The 23,387-nt window shown below is 43.3% G+C and overlaps 1 protein-coding gene across 5 annotated transcripts in view; it reads right to left on the bottom strand.

The window, feature by feature from the left end:
- PATJ (PATJ crumbs cell polarity complex component) overlaps positions 1-23,387 on the bottom strand; it is a 215,077-nt gene that overhangs the window by 11,978 nt on the left and 179,712 nt on the right. For 3 of the 5 annotated variants that reach the window (XM_054037444.1, XM_054037442.1, XM_054037445.1), the window contains exons 36-42: positions 18,878-18,961; positions 13,798-13,991; positions 11,852-11,999; positions 10,588-10,674; positions 4,635-4,752; positions 3,146-3,186; positions 2,593-2,715 (exon numbers count right to left, since the gene is read on the bottom strand). In XM_054037444.1, coding sequence (XP_053893419.1) covers positions 2,593-2,715; positions 3,146-3,186; positions 4,635-4,752; positions 10,588-10,674; positions 11,852-11,999; positions 13,798-13,991; positions 18,878-18,961 — 795 coding nt within the window. The remainder of the gene's footprint in view (positions 1-2,592; positions 2,716-3,145; positions 3,187-4,634; positions 4,753-10,587; positions 10,675-11,851; positions 12,000-13,797; positions 13,992-18,877; positions 18,962-23,387) is intronic. The other 2 variants (XM_054037446.1, XM_054037443.1) reach the window with 1 other exon arrangement.

Raw genomic sequence — 23,387 nt, forward strand, 5'->3', positions numbered from 1 at the left:
TTCTTCAGAGTAAGGATAATGCACATTTCTTAAAAAATAACAGCCCAGATAAACAAAGAGAGGTCATAGTCTATTGATTACATTTGCAAGTAAGGAGAATGACATTAGCAACCAACCATTTTCATTCCATGTGGAAAGGCCACATGTATGTCCACATACATGGATAAGGAGAGGGGTGCAGGTGTGTGTTTTAACTGTAATATAAGAAAGCAGACGCTATCCATATTAATTCATAAATGAGTAAATATATAAGCTTTTGAGTCTAATAAAAACGTATGCTGCTGATATACCAGGCCTTAGCACCCTTGCAGAGTTCTGTTAAGCACGGGTCTATGCTAGTGGATCTCATTGTAGGATCAGAGCCATGGCTTTCCTGTGCATATTATGTATATTCTTCTTTCAAGTAGGTAATTTCCACAGATTATGATTCATAGCTTCTAAGGCCAGAAGGGGTCCTTGGATATATCTACACTGCAATTTAAAACCCACAGCTGGTCTGTGTCAGCTGACTTGGGCTTGCAGGTCTCAGGCTAAGAGACTGTTCCATTTCAGTGTAGATGTTCAGGCTTGGGCTGGAGCCTGGGCTCTGGGACCCCACAAGTGGGGAGGGTCCTGGAGCCCAGGTTCCAGCCTGAGCCCAAATGTCAACACTGCAATTAAACAGCCCCTTAACCCAAGTGGACGTGGGCCAGCCACAGGTATTTAACTGCAGTGCAGACATGTCACTGTGATCATTACTTCTCGGGGAAATCTGCGCCACTGCATATGTGCAGAATTTTTTTTTCCTGTGCATAAAATATATTCCCTCCCCAGAAGTGCTGCAGTTCTGCCTTTCACACACCAGAGGCCGCTGCCACAGCAGCTGGCTGTGTTCATCACACCACCCTGCCCGTGGAGCCAGTTTAGGAGGCACAGGATGTGGGTGTGTGTAGGGGGAGAACAGAGAGTGGGGCGGCTCACAGACTGATGTTCAGAAGAGCTAGTGAGGGGAGAGAGACTGGGTGGGGACACAGGAGCTAGTGGGGTGACAGCATTGAGCCAGAGGCTGAATGGGGGGGGGACGACTGCAGGGCCACATGAGAATGTGGAGGATAGAGGGCTGCAGAGCCACATGGGGACAAGGGGGTAAAAGGGTGCAGGGGCACACAGGGACGGGGGGTGCAGGGGCATATAAGGACAGGGGCAGATGTGCCTGACTGAATGAATGGGAGAGGCTAGAGTGTCAGTCAGGGTCTGCATGGGGGAGGCTCCCCAACTCCCTAACAATCCCCCAACAAAAAACCTGTTTCCTACTTCTCCCACCCACACCCAACAACCCTCCAGGTTCATTCCTGGGCTCTTTCCCTCTCCCTCAGCTCCTCCACTACCCCTGACTTCCCCAAGCCTTTATACTGCTTCTAAGGGGTGCAATAAATATGTTTCTGTATTGTAGTTTAAACAAATTACTCAAAGTTCTGTATTAAGTTGCATAGTAAGGAATCTATTTGTCAAAAAAAAAAATATTTCCTGAATCTTTTTTTTGTCTATATTATTACAGATATACTTGCTGACAGGTATTTTGAAAAAAATTACCAAAATAATTGAAACTGGCATGATTATATTGTGTTATTGTGACAAATAAAATATGCAGAACTTTGCAGAATTTTAAAATATTGAGCGCAGAATTCCCCCAGGAATAGATCATCTAGTCGGACCTCCTGTACAGCAATAATGTAGGATTTCCCTGAAATAGTTATTTCAACTAGTGTATATCGTTTAGAAAAACATTCAGTCTTGATTTAAGAATTGCAAGTGATGGAGAATCCACCACAACTTTGATAAGTTGTTCCAATGGTTAGTTACGCTTCACTATTAAAAATTTACATCTTATTTCCAGTCTGAATTAGTCTAGCTTCAATTTCCAGCTATTGGATCTTGTTATATTTTTGTTTGCTAGATTTAAGAGCTCATTCCCTCATTTTTGTTCCTCACGTAAGTACTTATAGACTGCAATCATTTTAATAATGATAGTTATCCTGAAAGTCTACCCAATAATTGTGGGATGTTCAACACAGTAGTTCATCAAAAACTGAAACATAATAGCAACAGTCTTTCGAATTTAAAGTGTCATTTTTTTTTGTTTTGGCACCTGAAAAAGTCAGTTTCAATTTAAAATCAGTTACGTGTTGCCAGAGTTTTTGTTTTGTATAAGATCTAAGGGGTGCCCCAGTTGTCCATGGACCACCTATGGCCTGTGAAGCAACTGCCTCTGATCCTTGCAGAGAGCTGACTGGTCATGTAGTGCTGACTTTCCCCTCTGTTCCCAGCTACTGGACTGCATTAAGAGACTGTTGCAAATACATTTAAATACTTCCGGAATGTTACATTTTCACATAGACAATCAATGTAATTGTCACAGGGATGTACTACACTCAGCAGCAGCAGGCACCGGCCATCTCTGACCATGAATGGGAGGGGAGAGGGTCTAGGAGACAAGGTGCCTATCCAGGAGTGATCCACACTTACAAATGTTTGAGACCTCCTTTTCTAAACGAGCACAAGATAAAATAGTGAATACTAGAGGAGGTGATATATATTCCCCCTTCCACTTACTTTGAGCCTTTGGGTACGTGCTGCTACTCCACTGGCTTGAATCATGGCGATAAAGATTGGAACATCTCCTAATGGGCTTCCCTTCCCTCCTGCTATACTGATACCAAGGGCATCATTTGGTCCCTAAAAGGAAGAAACGTATCAAAACAATTCACAGTGTAACAATGTATAGCTGTGTGTGTGTGTCTATATATATATTCCCCATCTGCACTCAGTGATTCAAGACAACAGTTCTGTTAGGCGACAGTCTGGTCCTCTACACATTACTATGGGGCTTACTATACACTTACTATAAGCAGCCACATTGTACAGAGAACTATGCCTGGTAGCAAGTGTTTGCAGGATAGGGCCCCAAGCCTGTAAAAGAACCTGAGATACCCAGGCAGGTTGGACATATTTAATTCAGTAACAACACCTCACATATCTAGCTAGAATTAAAACCATAAAGTGCCAACACCAATTAAATAATAATGCAGTTTTGCATGCCAAAAAGTAGTGAAAAATTAACAGCTATCGTTGGAAACAAACACCTTTCAGAAAATAACTCACTGACCCTCATTATCTCCACAGTCCTCAGGTCCATATCTGCTCCTACTAAAAAGGAAACAATTAGCTTCTGTAATTAAGAGATAATATAATTAAGAGATAACACTGTCAGGTGACAATGATCTCTGGCTGACTAGCCAAAGTTATCACTGAACAAAGCAGAGCCCTTTCGGGCGCTGATCATGTGACAAGGACAGGATTTCTGTTTCACCAAGTGATAAACATGGATACAATCACTCTGTTTGATAGATGCCATTGTGACATCCACTTTACGCAGCAGTTGCTCACATAATCTATTAAATAGCAGTGTTTTGCTGGCCTAGGGAATATAGACCTATTGTGTGTTGCACTCAATTAAAGATCAGCTTATTATTCATAAATCACAGTGTCCCCACCACAAAGGGTACTGTATATGTCTGTTTCAGAGTAACAGCCGTGTTAGTCTGTATCCGCAAAAAGAAGAACAGGAGTACTTGTGGCACCTTAGAGACTAACAAATTTATTAGAGCATAAGCTTTCGTGGACTACGAAGAAGTGGGCTGTAGTCCACGAAAGCTTATGCTCTAATAAATTTGTTAGTCTCTAAGGTGCCACAAGTACTCCTGTTCTTCTTTTTGTGTATATGTCTGGTTTGTGCCTGCTAAAGTTCTATTGATTTCCTTTTCTAATTTGTGCTGTATTAGTAAATAATAGACATCCAGTTAATCAGTCTGGCTGGCACAGATTCCTCGTGGCAGACAATTAGCTACAGTGCCAGCTAAAAAGCACTAAAATTATATGAAAGAATTGGAGATGGTCTAGAAGCAAAAAATATGAAACTGGAGCTAAATGGCCTCAACGTTTGAGTATTCAGATCCAGGGTTTTAACGGGTAAGTCTCTAGAAAGGATTTCTCAGTAACTGTGTTGGCTTTAATTAAAATATATCAGATGTGTTTCTGAAGATTAATGTTATCAGTCTCTTTCAAGAGTTAATGATTTTGATTAATATATAGAAGTAATTTTCTCTACAGATGATATCTATATTATATTGCACACAAATACAATACAGAATGGTACTATAGGGGTATAAAGGTTCTCTCAGCCTGAGTTTGGGATGGGCACACTGCTAATGAGTTGCAAAGCTGGAAGTGAATTATGGAAGGCATGGCAAAGAAATGGCAATATTTCAGGCCCTCTCAGGGATAGAAGTAAGTGTTATTAACATAGGAAAGAATCTTGCCTATTCTGGGCCTCAGGTAAGGGAAACTGGGGAGGGGAGTGGGAAGTCTATATTTAGAGAAGAAGGAAACATTTCTCTGGAAATTTACTTAAAAATAATGGCATTTGCTGGAAGCTGCTCAGGGGGTTTGGAATGTCAGAATAAATCTTGTGGGAGATGGATAAGGAAACCAGATTCAGCTAATATAGGACTTTATTTTTAAACCAGCATAGCAGAGGTTCATGTCTCTGAGGAATAACACACACAGTGATTTTGGCATCTCTCTCTAGTTTGTACCTGAATTTCTCTGAGATGCATCTGCCGACAGCCTCTTGGTGCTGACAAAGTTCTGTAAGGTAGTGATGACTGGAGCCAGTGCAGGATGAAAGTGACTATGCATGCTGTGTTGGTTCACCTGAAAATAAAGATAAAACCAGTAATTGTGGGGCAAACCAAATGCGCTATCCCCAGGTTTATTCTTCTGGAAGTGAGGGCCCATCTGTGCCAAAGAAGTGAAACTAGAGATAGGTTCAATGGTTTTCAGACTGGTTAGTTCCTGCATCCACAGGGCTTCTGCACTGGAAACTCAGGCATCTACTCCACATTCCTCTCCAAAGTGGTCTATCATCCCTGGTCAGATACACAATACTGGTCTTAGTCATAAAGGGCCAGACTACACTTCTTAGATACACCTACGGTGGGGACCACCCAGGTGCTGATCTGCTCCTGGCCCCATGGAAGTGGGGATCAGACACCTCCATGGCACAGTTCCATTTGCCTCTGGGACTGCGTGTAAGGATGGATGAGAGGGATGGTGCATTTTCCATTGGCAGCCTATGGGAATTCTACAGGTGCATTAGTACAGCCAGAGGGGACATCAGTTTTAATACCGAGCCTCTTTTGTGCTGAGGAATCCCCCTTTAAAGAGTGTGCCAATGGCTGCTGCAGGTAGGAAAAGCAACACAGTCATGCTGCCAGGGAGCTATAGAAGGCTATAGCCCAGGGGTGGCCACACTTACTGACCCTCTAAGCTGCATAAGATAATCTTCAGAAGTTCAAAAGCCAGGTGCACCTGCTGGGGTGCAGGGCTTCAGCTCCACAGGGTGTGTCTGCTGGGATTCGTGGCTTCTGCCCTGTGGGAGGCACCTGTCAGGGCTTGGGGCTTCAGCCCCGCTCCGGCTGAAACAGAAGCCCTGAGCTCCCCTCCACCCAAGTCTGGTAGGTGGAGAATGGGGGGAGAAGAAGTGTGGGGGGCTCCGTGAGCCACACTTCAATTGTAAAAGAGCTGCATGCGGCTCACAAGCTGCGGTTTGGCCACCCCTGCTATAGCCACTGCAGAGGCTTCTGGATGTACGACCCTGTGCCCTTCTGCAGATCCCCGAGATTCAGAAATCTCAGAAGATCCATGAATTCTGGTGGCCAGACGTGACCACCTCTATAGTGGAGCATGTTACACTTTGCTCCCACTCCACTGAAGGAATTTGGGGAAAAAAATCTCTGGATTTTCATGGAATTTCCCTGCCTCGGGATTCTGCCAGAGGATTTTCTGTAGAAGGGATGGATTATGGGGCTCGTGTTTGGGGACTACACATAGAATACTCAGCTTCCATGTTGAACAAAAAGTTTCTAGCCCCGTGCCTTGCAAAGACAGCCTTGAAAATGCAAATATATACAGTCTGAATTAGGGATGTAGGGAACAGCTGCAGGGCTCTAACTTCTGCAGCAGGCCACTGTGGGGTGGTGGGGGACCAAAACCTCCTCTCTTCCCACAGACACTTTTTTCACGATAGGAGTCAATGACCTTTGGATTGTATCCCATTAATTGTCTTGCTGAACTTCCCCAAAATTCTCAGTCTGGCCCTGTGCACAAGTGGTTTGGGGCAGGAATCGTATATGCTTTCAGATGGGTGGGGAGTTATTTTTTGGGCCCATCTAAACTCTTAAACCTCATCAATCAAAGTCTCTCTTCCTTTGGACAACCTGGTGAGGGATTTGTTAGTGTGACAGGGTCAGGCTAGATGGCTACAGGAGAGTGATAGAAGGTAGATATATTAGCCTCAGATTAAGCAGGTCCCTTTTTCCTGGGTAAGGTAACAGGGGTGGTTCCAGAACAAATCTGGAACTTGCTGGAACCAATTAAGGCAGGCAGGCTAATTAGGACACCTGGAGTCAATTAAGAAGCTGCTAGAATCCCTTAAGACAGGCAGGCTAATCAGGGCACCTGGTTTAAAAAGGACCTCACTTCAGTCAGTGAGGGGCGTGCAAGGAGCTGAGAGTGAGAGGGCGTGCTGCTGGAGGACTGAGGAGTACAAATGCTATCTGGCATCAGGAGGAAGGTCCTGTGGTAACGATAAAGGTTTTGGGAGGAGGCCATGGGGAAATAGCCCAGGAAGTTGTAGCTGTCACACAGGTGTTACATGAAACACTGTAGACAGCTGTGATCCACAGGGCCCTGGGCTGGAACCCGGAGTAGAGGGCAGGCCTGGGCTCCCCCCATCTCCCCAACTCCCTATTGGATACAGGAGAAATTGACCTGGACTGTGGGCCCCACCAGAGGGGAAGGTCCCTGGCCTGTCCCTCGACCCACTAGGTGGATCAGCAGAGACTGTGAGGATTGTTCTCCTTCCTTTTCCCCATGCCGGCCAGTGATGAGTGAACGGCAGGTTTGAGCCACTAGCCAAAGTGGCCAAACTGAGGGCTGCTGTGAATCTCTGAGGCGAGCAAATCTGCCAATAAGTGCAGGACCCACCAAGGCAGAGGAGGAACTTTGTCACATTAGCTAAGGCTAGGATAAATCCACCCCAAGACCTGGATTTGTATCCAGCGAGGGAGACTGTATTTTCTATGCTTCTTCAAACTCATATCATTCCTGCTACTGGCTTTAATGAGTAACTCTCTAATCCATGGGACATCCCTACTACCTGAGAGACATGTGTGTGTGTGTGTGTGTGATATTAAAGAATTAGACAGCTAAAGCAGAAAGGAACTGCAAGTGGGATGGGCCAATAGGATTAAAGTTGAGTTTGGTGATGGTAGAGAGAAGCAGAGAATCCTAAATGGATACTTTTATTTTGAGTACAGGTCCAATCCCTGGGTATAGAAAAGGACAGAATGAGATAGAAAAGTAAGTGGGACAAAGGGCAAACTTGTTGTTTGGATAACTAGAACTAGGTGAGTGACAAGCCATTTAATGTACTATTCATTTCTATCCAAATCTAGGAACAGAGAGGTTCCAGTCCATCTGGATATTTTCCACAGTTTTTCATCCATCCCTACTTGAATCCCAGCGGCCAAGCTGCAGCCATGTATGCTTTGCGCCAAAGAAACATTTCTAGTCAAATAGATTTTCAAGCCACAAAGTGCTAATAAAATTTCTGGGGAATCAGGATTAGTGTTCCTTAGAGTGTATGGAGAACTCATTAGCACAAGCTCTCTGGAGAGCTCCATGGACTAGTCCGGAATAAAGCTCGGAAATAAATGCTTGTAGGCCAGACAAGTTTCTGTTGAATAGTTCAGAGTGAGGCAAATCTTAGATATGCAGTACAAACAAGGCACATGTGCTTATGTAGTGAGAAGGGGATGTGTACCATTAAATGGAAACAAAAAAGAGTGATAAATCGATTGTCACAAAATCTGTATTTACCTATGGAATTACATTCATTGCTGTGTAGTTTTATAAAGCTACAATAACACCTGAAAATCTTCTCTTTATAGTACCACAATTTACAGTAACTTAAGAACTGTTTGCCCAATCACCAAATTTAAATGTTTGGACTATTGGGCTAATGTAGAACATTTTAAAAATGTTGATCCACATAGCACTTACAAAGTTACAGCTTCAACTGATATAAGTTAACATAGAATACTTAAACTTTGGTGGATCTATGTGGAAAACTGAGTGGAAGCCAGGTTTTCAAAAGTCATTTCTTAGTTCACATACCTCAGTATTTGCAATTGACCTGCTTGCAAAATCCAAGCTTTGAGGTACTTAGAATTGCACATGGGAAAAAAAGTACAAATGTTAAGGCCACTTTGAACATTTAGCCCTGGATTTCAAGAATCCACACATCATGCAATTATCAGAACTCAAATCAATTTTCACCCTACTTCCCCCAACTAATGCATACTCTATAGGACAGACACTTTCAGTGTCAATAATAGTAATACCGACCAAAACATGGGCATCAAAAACTCGTAAATCCATACACTTAGGCACTCAAAAACAAACCCCAAAAAAACAAACAAAAAAAAGGACCAGATTTTCAAAGGTGTTGAGGACCTGCAGCTTCTATTGAGTTCAGTGGGATTTGCAAGTATTGGAGCACCTCTGAAAATGCCTAAATATGGATTTAGGATCCTAACTTTAGACACAAACATTTGAAAATTTTGGTCTGTGTGGTTACACAATGATACAGCACTTTTCATCTGAGGAACATCTGAGTTTTACATACACCTCGTCAGGAAGTATGATCCTCATTTGCGTGAACTGAAACACAGAAGTTAAATGAGGGTCCCAAGGTCTCGGATAACATGTTAGTAGCAGTCACCTGGGGTGTGTTGTATAGTGCTTGGAGTAGGGTGCTGAGTTCTATTCCTGGAGGAGTTTCTGCTGTGCTTTGCCGCCATCATAATTCTATGTATTAATTTTGGCTCAAAGCCTGGCAGAGAACTTCAACCCTTCTTCCTTTGTAGAAAACAGAGGTTTTCAGGAACTCAGGGTAAATTTTTTCATAAGAGCATAAATCTTACTTTCAAAGTGACCTAGCACTTAGGAGCTTAAGTCCCATTAACTTTCAGTAAGACTCAAGCCTCCTAAATGTCATTTTTGAAAATGGAACATAGGCTCCTGAGTGGTTATTGAACAAGTACAATTTTCAAGTCATCTTCTCTGTTACTGACTTTGGAGATACATCCATCCAGATTTCTAATTCTACCAGGAGGAACAGCAGAAGCTGTTATACCATTACCTACACTATCTGAAGTGGAATCTTAAACTTTAACTTTTACATGTGAAACCTTGCAGTTTAGGTGTTCCACATTTCCTTCTGAATCTGCATCTATTCCACTGCCTTTTTTTGTTTTGTAGGTGTATCTACCCTTTCGCATCCACTCCAAGATTCCCCACAACCAACACTTGCTTTCTTGCTGACTGACCCTCATCCACGCTCAGTTTCAGTATTTCTTCCTCTTTTTCAGCTACACTCTTTAACAATTATGAAGCACAGACAGGCAGTGCTGGCATATTTTCCATGGACCAGATTTTGGGCAACTCCTGTGTGGCTCCACAAAGAGAGGAGAAGGCTGCAAAGAGCTCTCTCCTTTTTTCAGGAGATGATCAAGATCCTGCTAGGAAGCAGAGCCTTTATTCTCTCCCAGCACATGTGTGGGTGCTAGTTGCCTGAGAGAGTGGGGTAAGGCTGGGCTTCATACCACTATGTATTTGCCCATACAGCTGGCTGTGTACAGAGGAGGAGGTAGTATGCTGCATCTTCAACCACGATAATGTGGTCTCAAAATATTTCCTGGTGCCCCCAGAGAGAAATCTGATTTGCACAATGTAAATACTTTGAGTGAGTCAGAGTTCCCAGAAGGAATCTCTATTATGACCTTAAGTTTTCCTGGTCAAAACAGTATGATTCAGGTGAGACAGCATCCCATAATGCCACTCTCCACTGTTGCACACAGATTTCAGTTTTGATGGCAACACTATTCACAGTGCAAGTGCTAAAAAATTGCCCTGGTTGAAAAAGGAAGCATTTTCCTTTATTTTGGAAAAAAAATAAGTAAAGTAGAAAATTGTTCTGTGTGTTCTTTGAGTGCAATATTTTGCACACCGCTCTGCTATTATAAGCGAGGCAAAGATACACTTTAGTGTCATTAAGTTATTTTGGGTTTACAAAAATAGCTACAGGAACGTAGCATTCCAATTTTGGGGGGAGGGCAGGCTTATTAGACAGAAAAGTGATTAAAGGTCTGTGGTATGCTCAAACCAGAGACATGCTGAAAATGAAAGCCCTGGTCCATTCCTCTTTTTCCTTGCCCAATATTTAAGTGTAGGACACCTAATTTAAACACCTTGTAGATTAATGAGATTTACTTAAAACTACTGAAAAAGAACAGCATTGTATAATGATAATTTTAAAACAGTAATCCACGTCCCAGATTCTGTCAGCTGCTCCAGACAGACCCTCATCTATGTTCCATGAAGACTACAACGACTTTATTGTCTATTGATACAATTGTCACTAACCTGACTGCTTTGGGATGTTTTCCGTGATGATAACCAAGAACCAGCTCTCAGTCTTCCAATCTCTAGGTGCACTAGCCCTTGAGCACACTTGGAATATAATAACATATAATACACGGTATTTAAACAGGGTTACAATATTTCTGCTTTCCTAGACTTACTCACATATATTTTCAGGCCATAATGTTGAAGAAACCACTGAAAATTGAAACCTAAAACCTAATTTTTTATTCCATTTGTTTTATCTGAACAACGTAAAAGGCATCCATCCCAGATTCTAAGGACTTCATAGAAAATCTATTGATTTCAATAGGTCTTTCCATTGACTGAATGACCCTTTGATCAGGAGCTAGATGCTCAGCCACCCATTACAAACCAGCAGCAAACCCCACCCTACCTGTCCAACAGAAAACAATTCATCAGCAGGAAAAATACTGTAAAACAGAATGAATCTGAATTTGACATAAGCAGATTCACTTTAATAACACATCCTCATACCCTTGCTTGCGGATTCCTAGATGGTCCAAATCCTTGCCCTCATGCAAAGCCTGAATAAAAGAACTTTGCACATGGAATCTGGAGGACAGAGACCTCTCCTCCCAACATAATTTCAGGTAGATGGCAGAGGTAGCAGGCTACAATAATATGCTTTGAAATCGCATCCACAGTCTTCTGTCCCCTCCTACCCTAACACAGGCATTCTTTCCTTGGCCCATCCACAATGTCCTTTCCCACAGTCCCATGGAAAGTGTTGTGCATGTGTAGCAAAGGAGGGGGCAGAGTCTCCTTGAGCAGGCTTGTCCACGCTCTGGATGTATTTCTGGCCAGGATTTGTCCCCCAGTACTTCAGGACAACAGCACCAACATGTGAGGAAAGCCTGGGCTTGAACAAATTTACACTGCAGTTCTATGGCTGCTAGGTTAGTGCCAGCAAACCCAAAAGCATCTCATTCCAATTCAGTTCCACAATTTTATGACTCTCAGCTTTCATAACATTTTCCCATTGCTTGAAATAAATGGTTACATTCTCAAATAAATGCCTAAAGTGATATCTGTATCTTCATTTTGCTACTATGTACTACATAAATTTATATGAAGAGCTAAAACTAAATGAATCTCCCAATGTAATTTCCCTATCAAATTCCCTATCTGTCTTGATAATCAGTTTCAGGTTGTCCAGGCTATGTGTAAATAGCACCCCAAGATAATTACCTTGTATACACTCAGTAACTGCAGTTTCATATCTAAGAATGTATTATGTACTCACCTTGAGGATAGTGGCAACAACCTCTTGTGAGGCATTCCTCATATCCTCCCCATTAACAGACAAGATCTGATCTCCTTGTATTAATCTCCCATCCAGGTCTGCAGCTCCTCCTTTAACAATGTCAGAAACAAACACTCCACTTCCATTTCTGATAATACAAGAAGCATATGGCTAATTACACAATCCACTAGTCTCTGTGAGTGCAATTCAGATTACATACATTTATGAGACATTAAAAGAAACTTGGGAGCTGAGAAAAACTAATTTTAGATTACACCTAACCTTCTGAGGTGATTATAAGCTACAGATTTTAAACCCATTAAAATAGGAAACCATGCACTATTTCCCTTTCCCCTTGTGCTATTAGTTCTGGTGTGTACAATCTGTTCAGATAAGAAAAGCATATGCTACTGTAATATAAAAATACTGCCCAGACACCAAGGCACAATCTGCTAAGGATAGAGTTAGACTATCTCTTGATACGCTTGGTAAGAAGTGGCTTCACTATAGATTTTCCTTTTCCACACAGGACCAAATGTTATCTCTTTTCTGCAGTCTTGGAGCGCCCCAAGGCACAGAGAAGAGCACAGAGCACTGCACAGAGATTTTTGTAGCTTGCACATGAATTTATGCACCCTGGGCAGCACAGAGCCCAGCTCTGTGGGACGTCCCAAGTACCTAGACTGTGAGGCTTGCAAGAGCAGGGTAGAGGTGGGTTAAAACACGAAGGGGACAAGACCAGTGGATCCACCCGCCACAGAACAAGGGAAAATTACTTCCTCAGTCCCTAAAGAACTTCCTGGTACTTAGTTCAGCTACTTCAGCTTGGTGTGGAGGAAGTAAAGGGCCAAAGACAGGTGAATACTAACTTCTTTTATCCTGAAGGAACCTAAGTGCTTCACAAACAAAATGGTATATAATAATATTAATTATACACAGGGATAATTTAATCTACCACAGAAATTCAGCTAGCTCTGGAGGGAAACGCAACCGCGCCATAGGAGCACGTAGCAATACTACACAACAGTCCAGCATGAAGGCAGTTGTGGGGAGGGCTGGAGAATACCATATCAGGTTTCAGGAAATAGAATTAAATAACCTATATGAGAATCTGCTCACAACACCAGTATTAAACATCTCTTGTGAAAACTGCCATAGAATCCTTACTGACCACAAGCCGTTTGGATAACTACATGATGATTTTTTTTTTTTTTGGCAGTAAGAAACAGCACTTGCTGTGAGTTTTACACACAGAGACTGATCAATGACTTTGCTTGTGCTATAAGTTTTCTCTAGCAATAAAAGATAAATTAATATACCACAGCTTTAGTATAAACAACTTTAAAAGAAATGCTTTAAAAATACATTAGTAAAAAGCTACTTTTACTTTTTAAGCAGCTATTATTGACTGTACCCTTTCTGACTCCACATTGTGTTCTTATTAGTATTTTATATTTAATGATTGTAGAGCTCTCCAACTAATCCTCAAAATAGTTCCAGGCAGTGGGTAGTAGTACTATCCACATTTTAAAGCTAGGAAAGCTAATCCAGGTAGGTTAGGACTTGCCAGCCGTCACAGACACAAGCAGAGTTGGGAATAAAACACAAGAGCGCTTAACTCTCAGTCCTTTGTTTGCTCACTAGACCACACCCTTCGCAAACTGATATTCTTAGTAATATTATGTTATGCTACAAAATGCCAAATGCTAAGGGAAACAACAAATAGCCCTGGAAATAGTGTTGTTATATTACATACACGCCACTGTTATTTCTAGAGGAGTCTAAATCAAAACCCCAAAACCCCCACGGAGAAGTTCAGATCCTGACTTTTGTGGCTGGAGCCATTCTTTCTGTATTTCACATTCTATGTAACGGCTACAATTGTTCGTATGGCAAAATAAAGTCTCACTTGGAACGCAGTTGTGGTAAAACACAGAAGTTCTTACCGTTTTCCAACGATGCTTAGACCTAGTCCTCTGCCTGTTTTCTTTTGTAGATCTACATAGAAAATCTCCAAATTCTCTTCATCTTTATAATGAGCTTCATCTCTATAAACAACCAGTTGCACCTTTTGAGGTGTCTGTCTCAAGGCTGTGATAGCTTCTTCATGACTAGCCTTCCTCAAATCAATGCCATTAACCTGGAATAACCATCAAACTGTTATTTTTCCTAATTACAGTTTGTGACGTTGCACTCTATATGATTTTATAAATATATGCTAATGAGTGAATATAATGTAACTGGAATATGCTTCATGCAACAGGTCTTTTGTAAGGTATTATTACAGAGCTTATAATCTACTGAATGTGATCATTCTATTTGTATAAATGTATCACTCTTGTATCTGAAACTAGAAATATGAAATATAACTCTGAGGGCCTATTATAAATATGCAAAGTGTGGGCCATTAATGGTGGTTTGGAATCTTGATGGCTTCCATCAACCAGGACAACTGACTGTGGATGGCTCTGTTTGCAGGAAAGCCTTCCTGTAAGTCAGGCTGGGAGGAATGAAGTCTTGCAGTGACATGTGATCATGTCACGTGAACTGGAATCCATCTTTAACCTGGTGTCTTTCCATTGAGAAGGAGGGGGTGGGAACCCAGAGAGGGACAAAGGATTTCCACCTTATGCAAAAGATATATAAATGGGTGGAACAGAACAAAGGTGAGAGCCATTATGAAGAATCCCCTAGCTACTACCTGAGCCAGAACAAGAGCTGTACCAGGGGGAAGAATTGTGCCCAGGCCTGGAAGGTGTCCAGTCTGAGAAAAAAAACTTGCTGAGGCATCTCTAAGGGTGAGAATATCTGTATTCAGTTTGATTAGACATAAATTTGTGTGTTTTATTTTATTTTGCTTGGTGACTTACTTTGTTCTGTCTGTTACTACTTGGAACCACTTAAATCCTACTTTCTGTATTTAATAAAATTACTTTTTACTTATTAATTAACTCAGAGTATGTGTTAATACCTGGGTGGGCAAACAGCTGTGCATATTTCTCTATCAGTGTTATAGAGGGCGAACAATTTATGAGTTTACCTTGCATAAGCTTTATACAGGGCAAAACGGATTTATTTGGGTTTAGACCCCATTGGGAGTCGGACATCTGAGTGTTAAAGACAGGAACACTTCTGTAAGTTGCTTTCAGTTAAGCCTGCAGCTGTTAGGGGACGTGATTCAGACCTGGGTCTGGGTTTGCAGGAGGCTAGCGGGTCTGGCTCAAACCAGGCAGGGCACTGAAGTCCTAAGCTGACAGGGCAGGAAAGCAGGGGCAGAAGTAGTCTTGGCACATCAGTTGGCCGCTTCCAAGGGGGGTTCTGTGATCCAACCCGTCACACAGTTATTAATGAGCTTTACATCCCCACAGTATCTGAGCCCCTCACAAACATTAATGTATTTATCCCTGTAACAGCACTGTCTGGCAGGGAAGTATTCTTACTCCATTTTACAGAGAGGGAAAGTGAGGCACAGAGCAAGAAATTGGCTTGCCCAGTCGCACAGGAAATCTGTGGCAGAGGCAGGAACTGGACCCAGATTGCCTGGGTCCCAATCTAGTGCCTTAACCACAACACCATCCATCTATCTACTGTATATTAGCCATTCTTACATTACCCTATGGTTTACCAATTTGACATGGTTGATTATTGACCTTGTGTATTTCAGTTATGACAACGCTGTTTTTAAAGTACTGCACAGCAAACCAGGGCATTCCTTTCTTGGAAAATATGGGTGCAATAACATCATAAAGAGTACTGTATAATAATTCCCAATGTTATCTAAAACCTTTTCAGTAGGTTCTAACTTGAGGCTTGATCCCTCAGTCCTTACGCAGGCAAAATTCCTATCGACTAAAACTGACTGCAAGATATGTGGTATTCAGTGATTTGGTATTTGCAGATATCTCCCCACTGCCTTTATCAACAGAGGTGAATAAAGAAGCCAGCTAGCGAAAAGCAAAGGAGAATCAAATCGACATTTTAGTTTGTCACCTCTCATCTTGAGTGGAGGTGACGGGTATAGGCCACTGTGGGAAAACTCACACTTGCAGATATCCATAGACAAAAACCCACCACCTACCATGACTTCAGGCCAAAATTTTCAAACTTAGTGGCCTGAACTTCTGAGGTGCTGAGCACCATTTTCTGATGACCAATGCTTCTACAGTGCCAAGCTTTACACATTGCACTGTGAGCTTTCCTACGATGCCTTATACTGGGTCACCTCAACTTGAAGTGAGATGTACTTTTTATGGTAACTCTGTCCTGGCCTCTCCTGATCAGAAAGCTGTCAGCTGGTGGCTTTGTAGTGTTCACTCTTGTCTACTGAACAATGGGGAGAAACGACCAAACTCAATTCATTTACATTCATAAAGCTACTTCCGCTCCCAATATCAGAGGTGAAAGTGTTATCTTTCTCCTCTGCACATTATACATTTCTGTTGCTTTTTCTTTGCTGGTATGAATGCTTAGATTCCCCCTCCCCCCAATATCACAATGCTGAAGAACAGAAAAAATAAGGAAAAAATTAAGTGCTGGCTGGAAACCAGATCTTCTCATCTGTGGTAAGAGAGCATTATTTTCTCTAATTCTCATTAGTAGATTCACTATCTTCAAATGTAAACTTACAGAAAAGTTAGGAAGTGACAATATTTTAGCTTTAAAGAGGTAGCTATTAGATGATTATTGTGCTTTGTTCCAATAGATGGCACACAAGACCACTACAGAAGCTCTCAGTTAAGCTTCTCGACCTAATCTGAAAGCATTATAGGTTAGTAAATTCAGATTGAGTTTGAATGGTGCAATGGGTCTGAGCAAATTTAGAAGTATTCAAAAAGTACTGAAACTTGGAATTCTGATTCCAGATCTAGCCAAACATAGTATCTGTATCAATATCCTTTAAAGTAGGCTTTGCAGAATTCAATTTTTATTTTTACATAATGTCAATCGATACCAATGTTTATTTTTAAACTTCTTTTAAATTATCAATTTAAATTTTCACAGTTGTATAAAATTATGAGTTTTAAAGCATCCCCCTCTCCCCAATTTTTATCCATTTAAATTTTCACAGATGCAGGAAAATATGGGGGTGGGGGTGAGTGAGAGAGAGAAAATAATTATTTAATGACAGTAGATGCTGAGATTCAAAAAGTGTTAAAGCTTTATACATGTTAATACGCAAATTGTCAACTTCACATGTCAAATTATACAAAGTAAATATCCTTAAATCAAACTCTAATAAATTCTCAAGCAGCATTTTTGTTACTTTGCCCATCTGTAAATTTCGATTACCATCAATGGAAATATTCTTTCCTTGGTTTGTGTGTGTATGGTGAAATTGACATTTACAGATAAAAATCTAATCCTTCAAATTTACTTTAAGCCAACTTCAGATTATTTGCTCTGTGTATTCATTTATTTGTCATATATTAAAAAAATTCTAGTGTGTCAAAATTTAAAAGTTTAATAGGGAAGCTGAAACAGTAATTGTATAAAGTATAATACAATAATTATAGAATATAATACTGACACAAATACAATAGTGTTTATTTTTATAAGTTACTATGCAGGGAAAAGGTCAGTTCTTTGTACTCTTAATCATATCATAGTCATATATTAGTCATAAAATACACTAAGTTCATTAATTCTAAATCGGATGCATATATTTATGAATATGCTATACACGCCTATATTTTTCTTTACACACATATGTCTACACATGTTGTACGTTTGCCTCATTAGGGCAGTTTTAAAGGTTACAATTCATACAAACATTATGGCATACACACATTTGCACCTTCCTGCATGGTCAGTGAAGAATTTATTAACCTTCTGCATTTTTATCACATGGTTAATAATCATATGTTGTTCAGACACAGTTGTTTATAAAACGAAAATAAATATAGACTTAACGTTAAAAAAATATTTTCTGTGCAGGAGTTGTAAAAAAGACTCCCCAAGTGCCCCTCACTATTTTTCTAACCCCATGCACTACAGCAAAATGGGTGTGCTGGGAATTTGTCCTGATCTGACAGCGAGACACTAAAAACAGCTGTACTAGAACCACCAGAGCCTGTCTCAAGTCTAATTTGCAGTCAACAACATCCCTCTCTTAACCCTTTCCTCTCTAGATTTCCATATATTTGAATTTATTGAATTGTCTCTAACAATTATGGTGTCAGTCTTTTTGTTACATTAAGGTACAAATAAAATTGTTCTGGTGACCATGTGCATATAGAACTAGTCAATCAAATTACTCTAATTATATAAGCAAAATACAAGCCTAAAGGTTTTACACCACAGACTAAGCTCCATAGATCAGCCTGCATGAATAGTTTGGAATGACACTGGAGTCACCCACTTATTTGCACAATATCCTGCAAAGCTCAGCTTTTATGCCCATGTATAGTTACAGACAAGCAGTTAGACAATACATTAAAAAATAAACCATAAACACACTATTTTTCTCAGTATAATGCTTTAAAAGGCTCTGGGGTCCAGATAAAATATCAAGCTTATAAAAAGGGTAGTAAAAATGGTACACCTTTATAATTATGTTGATTATTGATGAAACATACACACTTACGATTATTAATCTGTTGAAGATGTTGTACTAATGCTGACCAGAATAGCAATGACATGCTCTACATATATATTGCAGAACATAAAAGCATAACAAAGGTACTAAAGGTTACACTATAAAGCAGGCTTCTAAATAAAAGATTAAACAGATGGATGATTCTTAACTATTGTACATTTGTACATGACATTGATGTAATTCAAAAACTATCTTGTCTGATAAAATGTAATATATTTTCAAACTGTAATTGGTAATTTATAGCAGTTTGTGAAATATTATTTCCTGGGATTTTCTTATCGGTAAAAAAAAAAAAAAGCTTCTTGAACATACTATAACCGGTGTCTTCATTACAAGTATCAGAATCTACTAAGTGGTTAGAGTGGTCCTCTGAAGAAAGCAATTTTGGATTAAATACAAAGCTATTTAAATAGGCTTCATAATTAATTTACCTCAAGAATCTGATCACCAGCCCAGAGTCGACCATCTCTAGCTGCTGCCCCTTCTTCATAAACTTCATGGATAACTATAGCATCCTGTAGAAACAAAATTTTCTGCATTAATTCTCATCCATTGCAAAAGTTTCTTAAAATTGATAGTTACTCATCCACATCACGCAGCAGATAACTGAGAACCACCAAAGACACAGCATTCCATGATTTAGTTGATGTGAAGACAAGTAAGGCTGTGCTACAGATTATAAGAAAATTATTACACCCATTCATCTGCTATCATCTACATTTTGGTTAAAAATATTTTGCTCACCACTTCAGAGTAGTATTTCTGACTAAGTTTCTATCATTTTTATACATTGGCATCAGCAATATATGAACTCTACCTGAACTGGTGCATTAATATCATTTACTTTTTATGACATAATTTAAAACCAGACTTTTCAGAGTTATGAGTATTTTTAAGGGTTTGGCATAGATGCTCAGCATTAGGCAGGAACTTGATGCCGTGTGGTGAATAGGGTGGTTAGATCTGCAAGAAATGAAATCCAGAAGAAATGAACAATGGTAAATACTAGTTTATTACTGAGGTTGGAAACTGTTGGCAGTGGCAGATGTAGTTCAGGGAAGGTTTCAGTGATACACTCTTATTGCCAGCAGTAGATGTCCCCACAGAAAAAGCATTACAAAGAGCATTTTCTTATTTTGCTAGTGCTTTCTTTTTGCATTGTTTCCCTTCACCCCCATTACCCCACTGCAGTATTTCTTTAGGGTTACCATACGTCCGGATTTTCCCAGACATGTCCGGCTTTTGGGGGCTCAAATCCCCGTCCGGGGGGAAATCCCCCAAAGCCGGGCATGTCCGGGAAAATCGGGAGGCTCGGCCGGGGCCTCTTTGTGCGGGGCCGGGGGCATGGTGCCCGGCCGGGAGCCGGGTCGGGGGCCAGGCCGGGCCAGGGTCGCAGTGCCGGGCCGGTCCGGGCCCACGGGGCCGGGAGCCGGGAGCCGGGCCCGCGGGGCCGGGAGCCGGGCCCGCGGGGCCGGGAGCCGGGCCGCGGGGCCGGGAGCCGGGCCGGGGAGCCGGGAGCCGGGCCGGGAGCCGGGCCCCGGGCCCGCGGGGCCGGGAGCCGGGCCGGGGTCGGGGAGCCGGGCCGCGGGGCTGGGAGCCGGGCCGGGGTCGGGGAGCCGGGCCGCGGGGCTGGGAGCCGGGCCGGGGTCGGGGAGCCGGGCCCGCGGGGCTGGGAGCCGGGCCGGGGTCGGGGAGCCGGGAGCCGGGCCGGGAGCCGGGCCCGCGGGGCTGGGAGCCGGGGAGCCGGGCCGGGGTCGGGGAGCCGGGAGCCGGGCCGGGGTCGGGGAGCCGGGCCGGGGGGCTGGGAGCCGGGAGCCGGGGTCGGGGAGCCGGGTCGGGGAGCCGGGAGCCGGGCCGCGGGGCTGGGAGCCGGGGAGCCGGGAGCCGGGAGCCGGGCTGGGGTCGGGGAGCCGGGCCGCGAGCCGGGCCGCGGGGCCGGGAGCGGGGTCGGGGAGCCGGGAGCCGGGCCGCGGGGCTGGGAGCCGGGCCGCGGGGCTGGGAGCCGGGGGGTGCGCCGGGGGTGGTCGGCCAGGGCCCGAGCCGACCCAGGCTGGAGCCGCCGGGGGCCAGCCTGGGCCGCGCCGCGCCTCCTTCTCCCTCCCCCGCCCCTTACCTTACCTGCTTCAGGCTTCAAGCAGGGGAGGGGGCGGAGACTTTGGGAGGGGGCGGAGTTGGGGCGGGGGGCGTGGGCGGGGCTGGGGGCGGGGCCGGCCCCCCCGGGAGTGTCCTCCATTAGGAGGCACAAAATATGGTAACCCTAATTTCTTAGGCCACAGTTCTGACAACTGGCCTCATCATCAAAAAAGATATGCCATTTTATAGTGTATATATAAAACTTTCCTTCTTTCCTTGTCCTCTCCAAACACTGAAACACAAAGAATCATTGGCTGCAACAATGCAGCCGATAATCATGTGTAGTGATCTCAGGTCTGAGGGTATCAGATACTCATCTCTTGAGTAGATGAGACCTACAAACATGTTATAGTTTCAGAGTCCCTTTATCAGCCCAATATATTATGAACAAACAGTCTTTCTCCAGGCTTTGTAGCACAAGGCTGTAAGGTAGTAAAGTGCAGACCCTGCTTCGCAGTCCCTTCCTGACTGCATATAAGTAGGAAACAGCTGCTGCTGGTAGCATATAAAGTGTGTTCATGTTTTTAAAAACATTTTTAGATGCTGCATATATACATCACTCATCGCAAGGTTACATGACAAGAGAAAAGTATCTTTGTGTGATACTTTATTGGCGCACGTGGTGTAACCTGAACAAAGAGGGGGGGAAATCAAATGTCCAAAGGCTAATCCTGTGATAAAGAAAACGTCCAGAAGCTTCCTCCATTTTAGTCCCACTACTGCTTGTTTTAATGATGTAGACTTGTATTTACAACTACTCTGCTCTTATTGAAGCACAGCATCATTATCGAACTCTGTTCTCTGATAAATATACACCATTTATCCAGAGCAAAACTGGCGGGGCAGGGGGCAGTTATCACAAATGGATTACAGCTGATATAAATATCCCTGATGCAAAAAAAAAAAAAAAAAAAAAAAAAAGGGAAAAAAGAAAAAGGAAAAAGAAGATGTCATTCTGCATAAAGGAATGCAAAATACTATGAGCTATGTAATCAAGTAACAGAGATAATTAAGAAATCAAAAGAACAGATCAATTTAAGGAACAATACCAACGGTAAAAGACGGTTACTCACCGTTGTAACTGTTGTTCTTCGAGATGTGTTGCTCATATCCATTCCATTAGGTGTGTGCGCGCCGCGTGCACGATCGTCGGAAGATTTTCTACCCTAGCAACACCGGCGGGTCGGCTGTGGAGCCCCCTAGAGTGGCGCCTTCATGGCGCTGAATATATACCCCAGCCGACCCGGCGCCCCCTCAGTTCCTTCTTGCCGGCTACTCCGACAGTGGGGACGGGGGGCGGGTTTGGAATGGATATGAGCAACACATCTCGAAGAACAACAATTACAACGGTGAGTAACCGTCTTTTCTTCTTCGAGTGCTTGCTCATATCCATTCCATTAGGTGACTCCCAAGCCCAACTTAGGTGGTGGGGTCGGAGTGAGACATTGCTGTGTGCAAAACCGCTGATCCGAAAGCAGCATCGTCTCTGGACTGCTGCACTAGTGCATAGTGAGCTGTAAATGTGTGGACTGATGACCAAACCGCTGCTCTACAAATGTCCTGGATCGGAACTTGTGCCAGGAAAGCCATCGAGGAAGCCTGGGCCCTCGTGGAGTGAGCAGTGAGGTGCGGTGCTGAGACACCTGCCAGGTCATAGCAAGTCCGGATGCAAGACGTAATCCAGGAGGATAGGCGTTGTGAGGAGACCGGTGAGCCTTTCATTCGGTCGGCCACTGCAACGAAGAGTTGCGTCGTCTTTCTAAAGTGCTTTGTGCGGTCAATATAGAAGGCCAGGGCCCTTCGTACGTCCAGGGAATGCAAACGTTGATCCTGGCGAGTGGCATGTGGTTTGGGATGAAAGACCGGGAGAAAGATGTCCTGGTTGATATGAAAAGGAGAAACCACCTTAGGGAGAAAGGCAGGATGTGGACGAAGCTGCACTTTATCCTTATGGAAAACTGTATAAGGGGGCTCGGATGTAAGCGCCCTGAGTTCAGAAACGCGCCTTGCTGAGGTGATGGCTACAAGGAAGGCTGTCTTCCAGGATAGGTACAAAAGTGAACAGGTGGCCAGTGGCTCGAATGGAGGACCTGTGAGCTTGGAGAGAACCAGGTTGAGGTCCCACGTCTGAACGGGCTGACGTTGTTGTGGGTACATCCGGTCTAAGCCCTTGAGGAATCTAACGACCATCGGATTAGAGAATACCGAGGACGCAAGTTCCCCTGGGTGAAAGGCCGATATAGCGGCCAGGTGAACTCTAATTGAAGATATCGCCAACCCCTGCTGTTTTAGGGAGAGGAGATATTCCAAAATGAGAGGAATGGGTGCCTGCAACGGGGACATGGCTCGTTGTTCGCACCAACAGGAGAACCGCTTCCACTTGGCCAGGTACGTGGTGCGTGTTGAGGGCTTCCTACTGCTCAGCAGAATCTGTTGGACAGAGTGTGAGCATTGCTGCTCTGCCTGGGTGAACCATGGAGCAGCCACGCCGTGAGGTGGAGTGATTGCAGGTCGGGGTGACGCAGCCGGCCGTGGTCCTGAGAGATGAGATCCGGACACAACGGAAGCGGGATCGGTGTCTGAACCGAGAGTTCCAACAGTGTGGTGTACCAATGTTGTCTCGGCCACGCTGGAGCAACCAGAATTACCTGTGCCTGGTCTCTGCGCAATTTGAGCAGTACCTTGTGGACCAGAGGAAACGGAGGGAAGGCATAAAACAGGTGGTCTTTCCAGGGAAGGAGAAACGCATCCGAGAGGGAGCCCGGAGCTCGACCTTGTAGGGAGCAGAACACGTGGCACTTCCTGTTG

This window comes from Malaclemys terrapin, chromosome 8 (assembly GCF_027887155.1).
Source record: "Malaclemys terrapin pileata isolate rMalTer1 chromosome 8, rMalTer1.hap1, whole genome shotgun sequence".
Lineage (NCBI taxonomy): Eukaryota > Metazoa > Chordata > Testudines > Emydidae > Malaclemys > Malaclemys terrapin.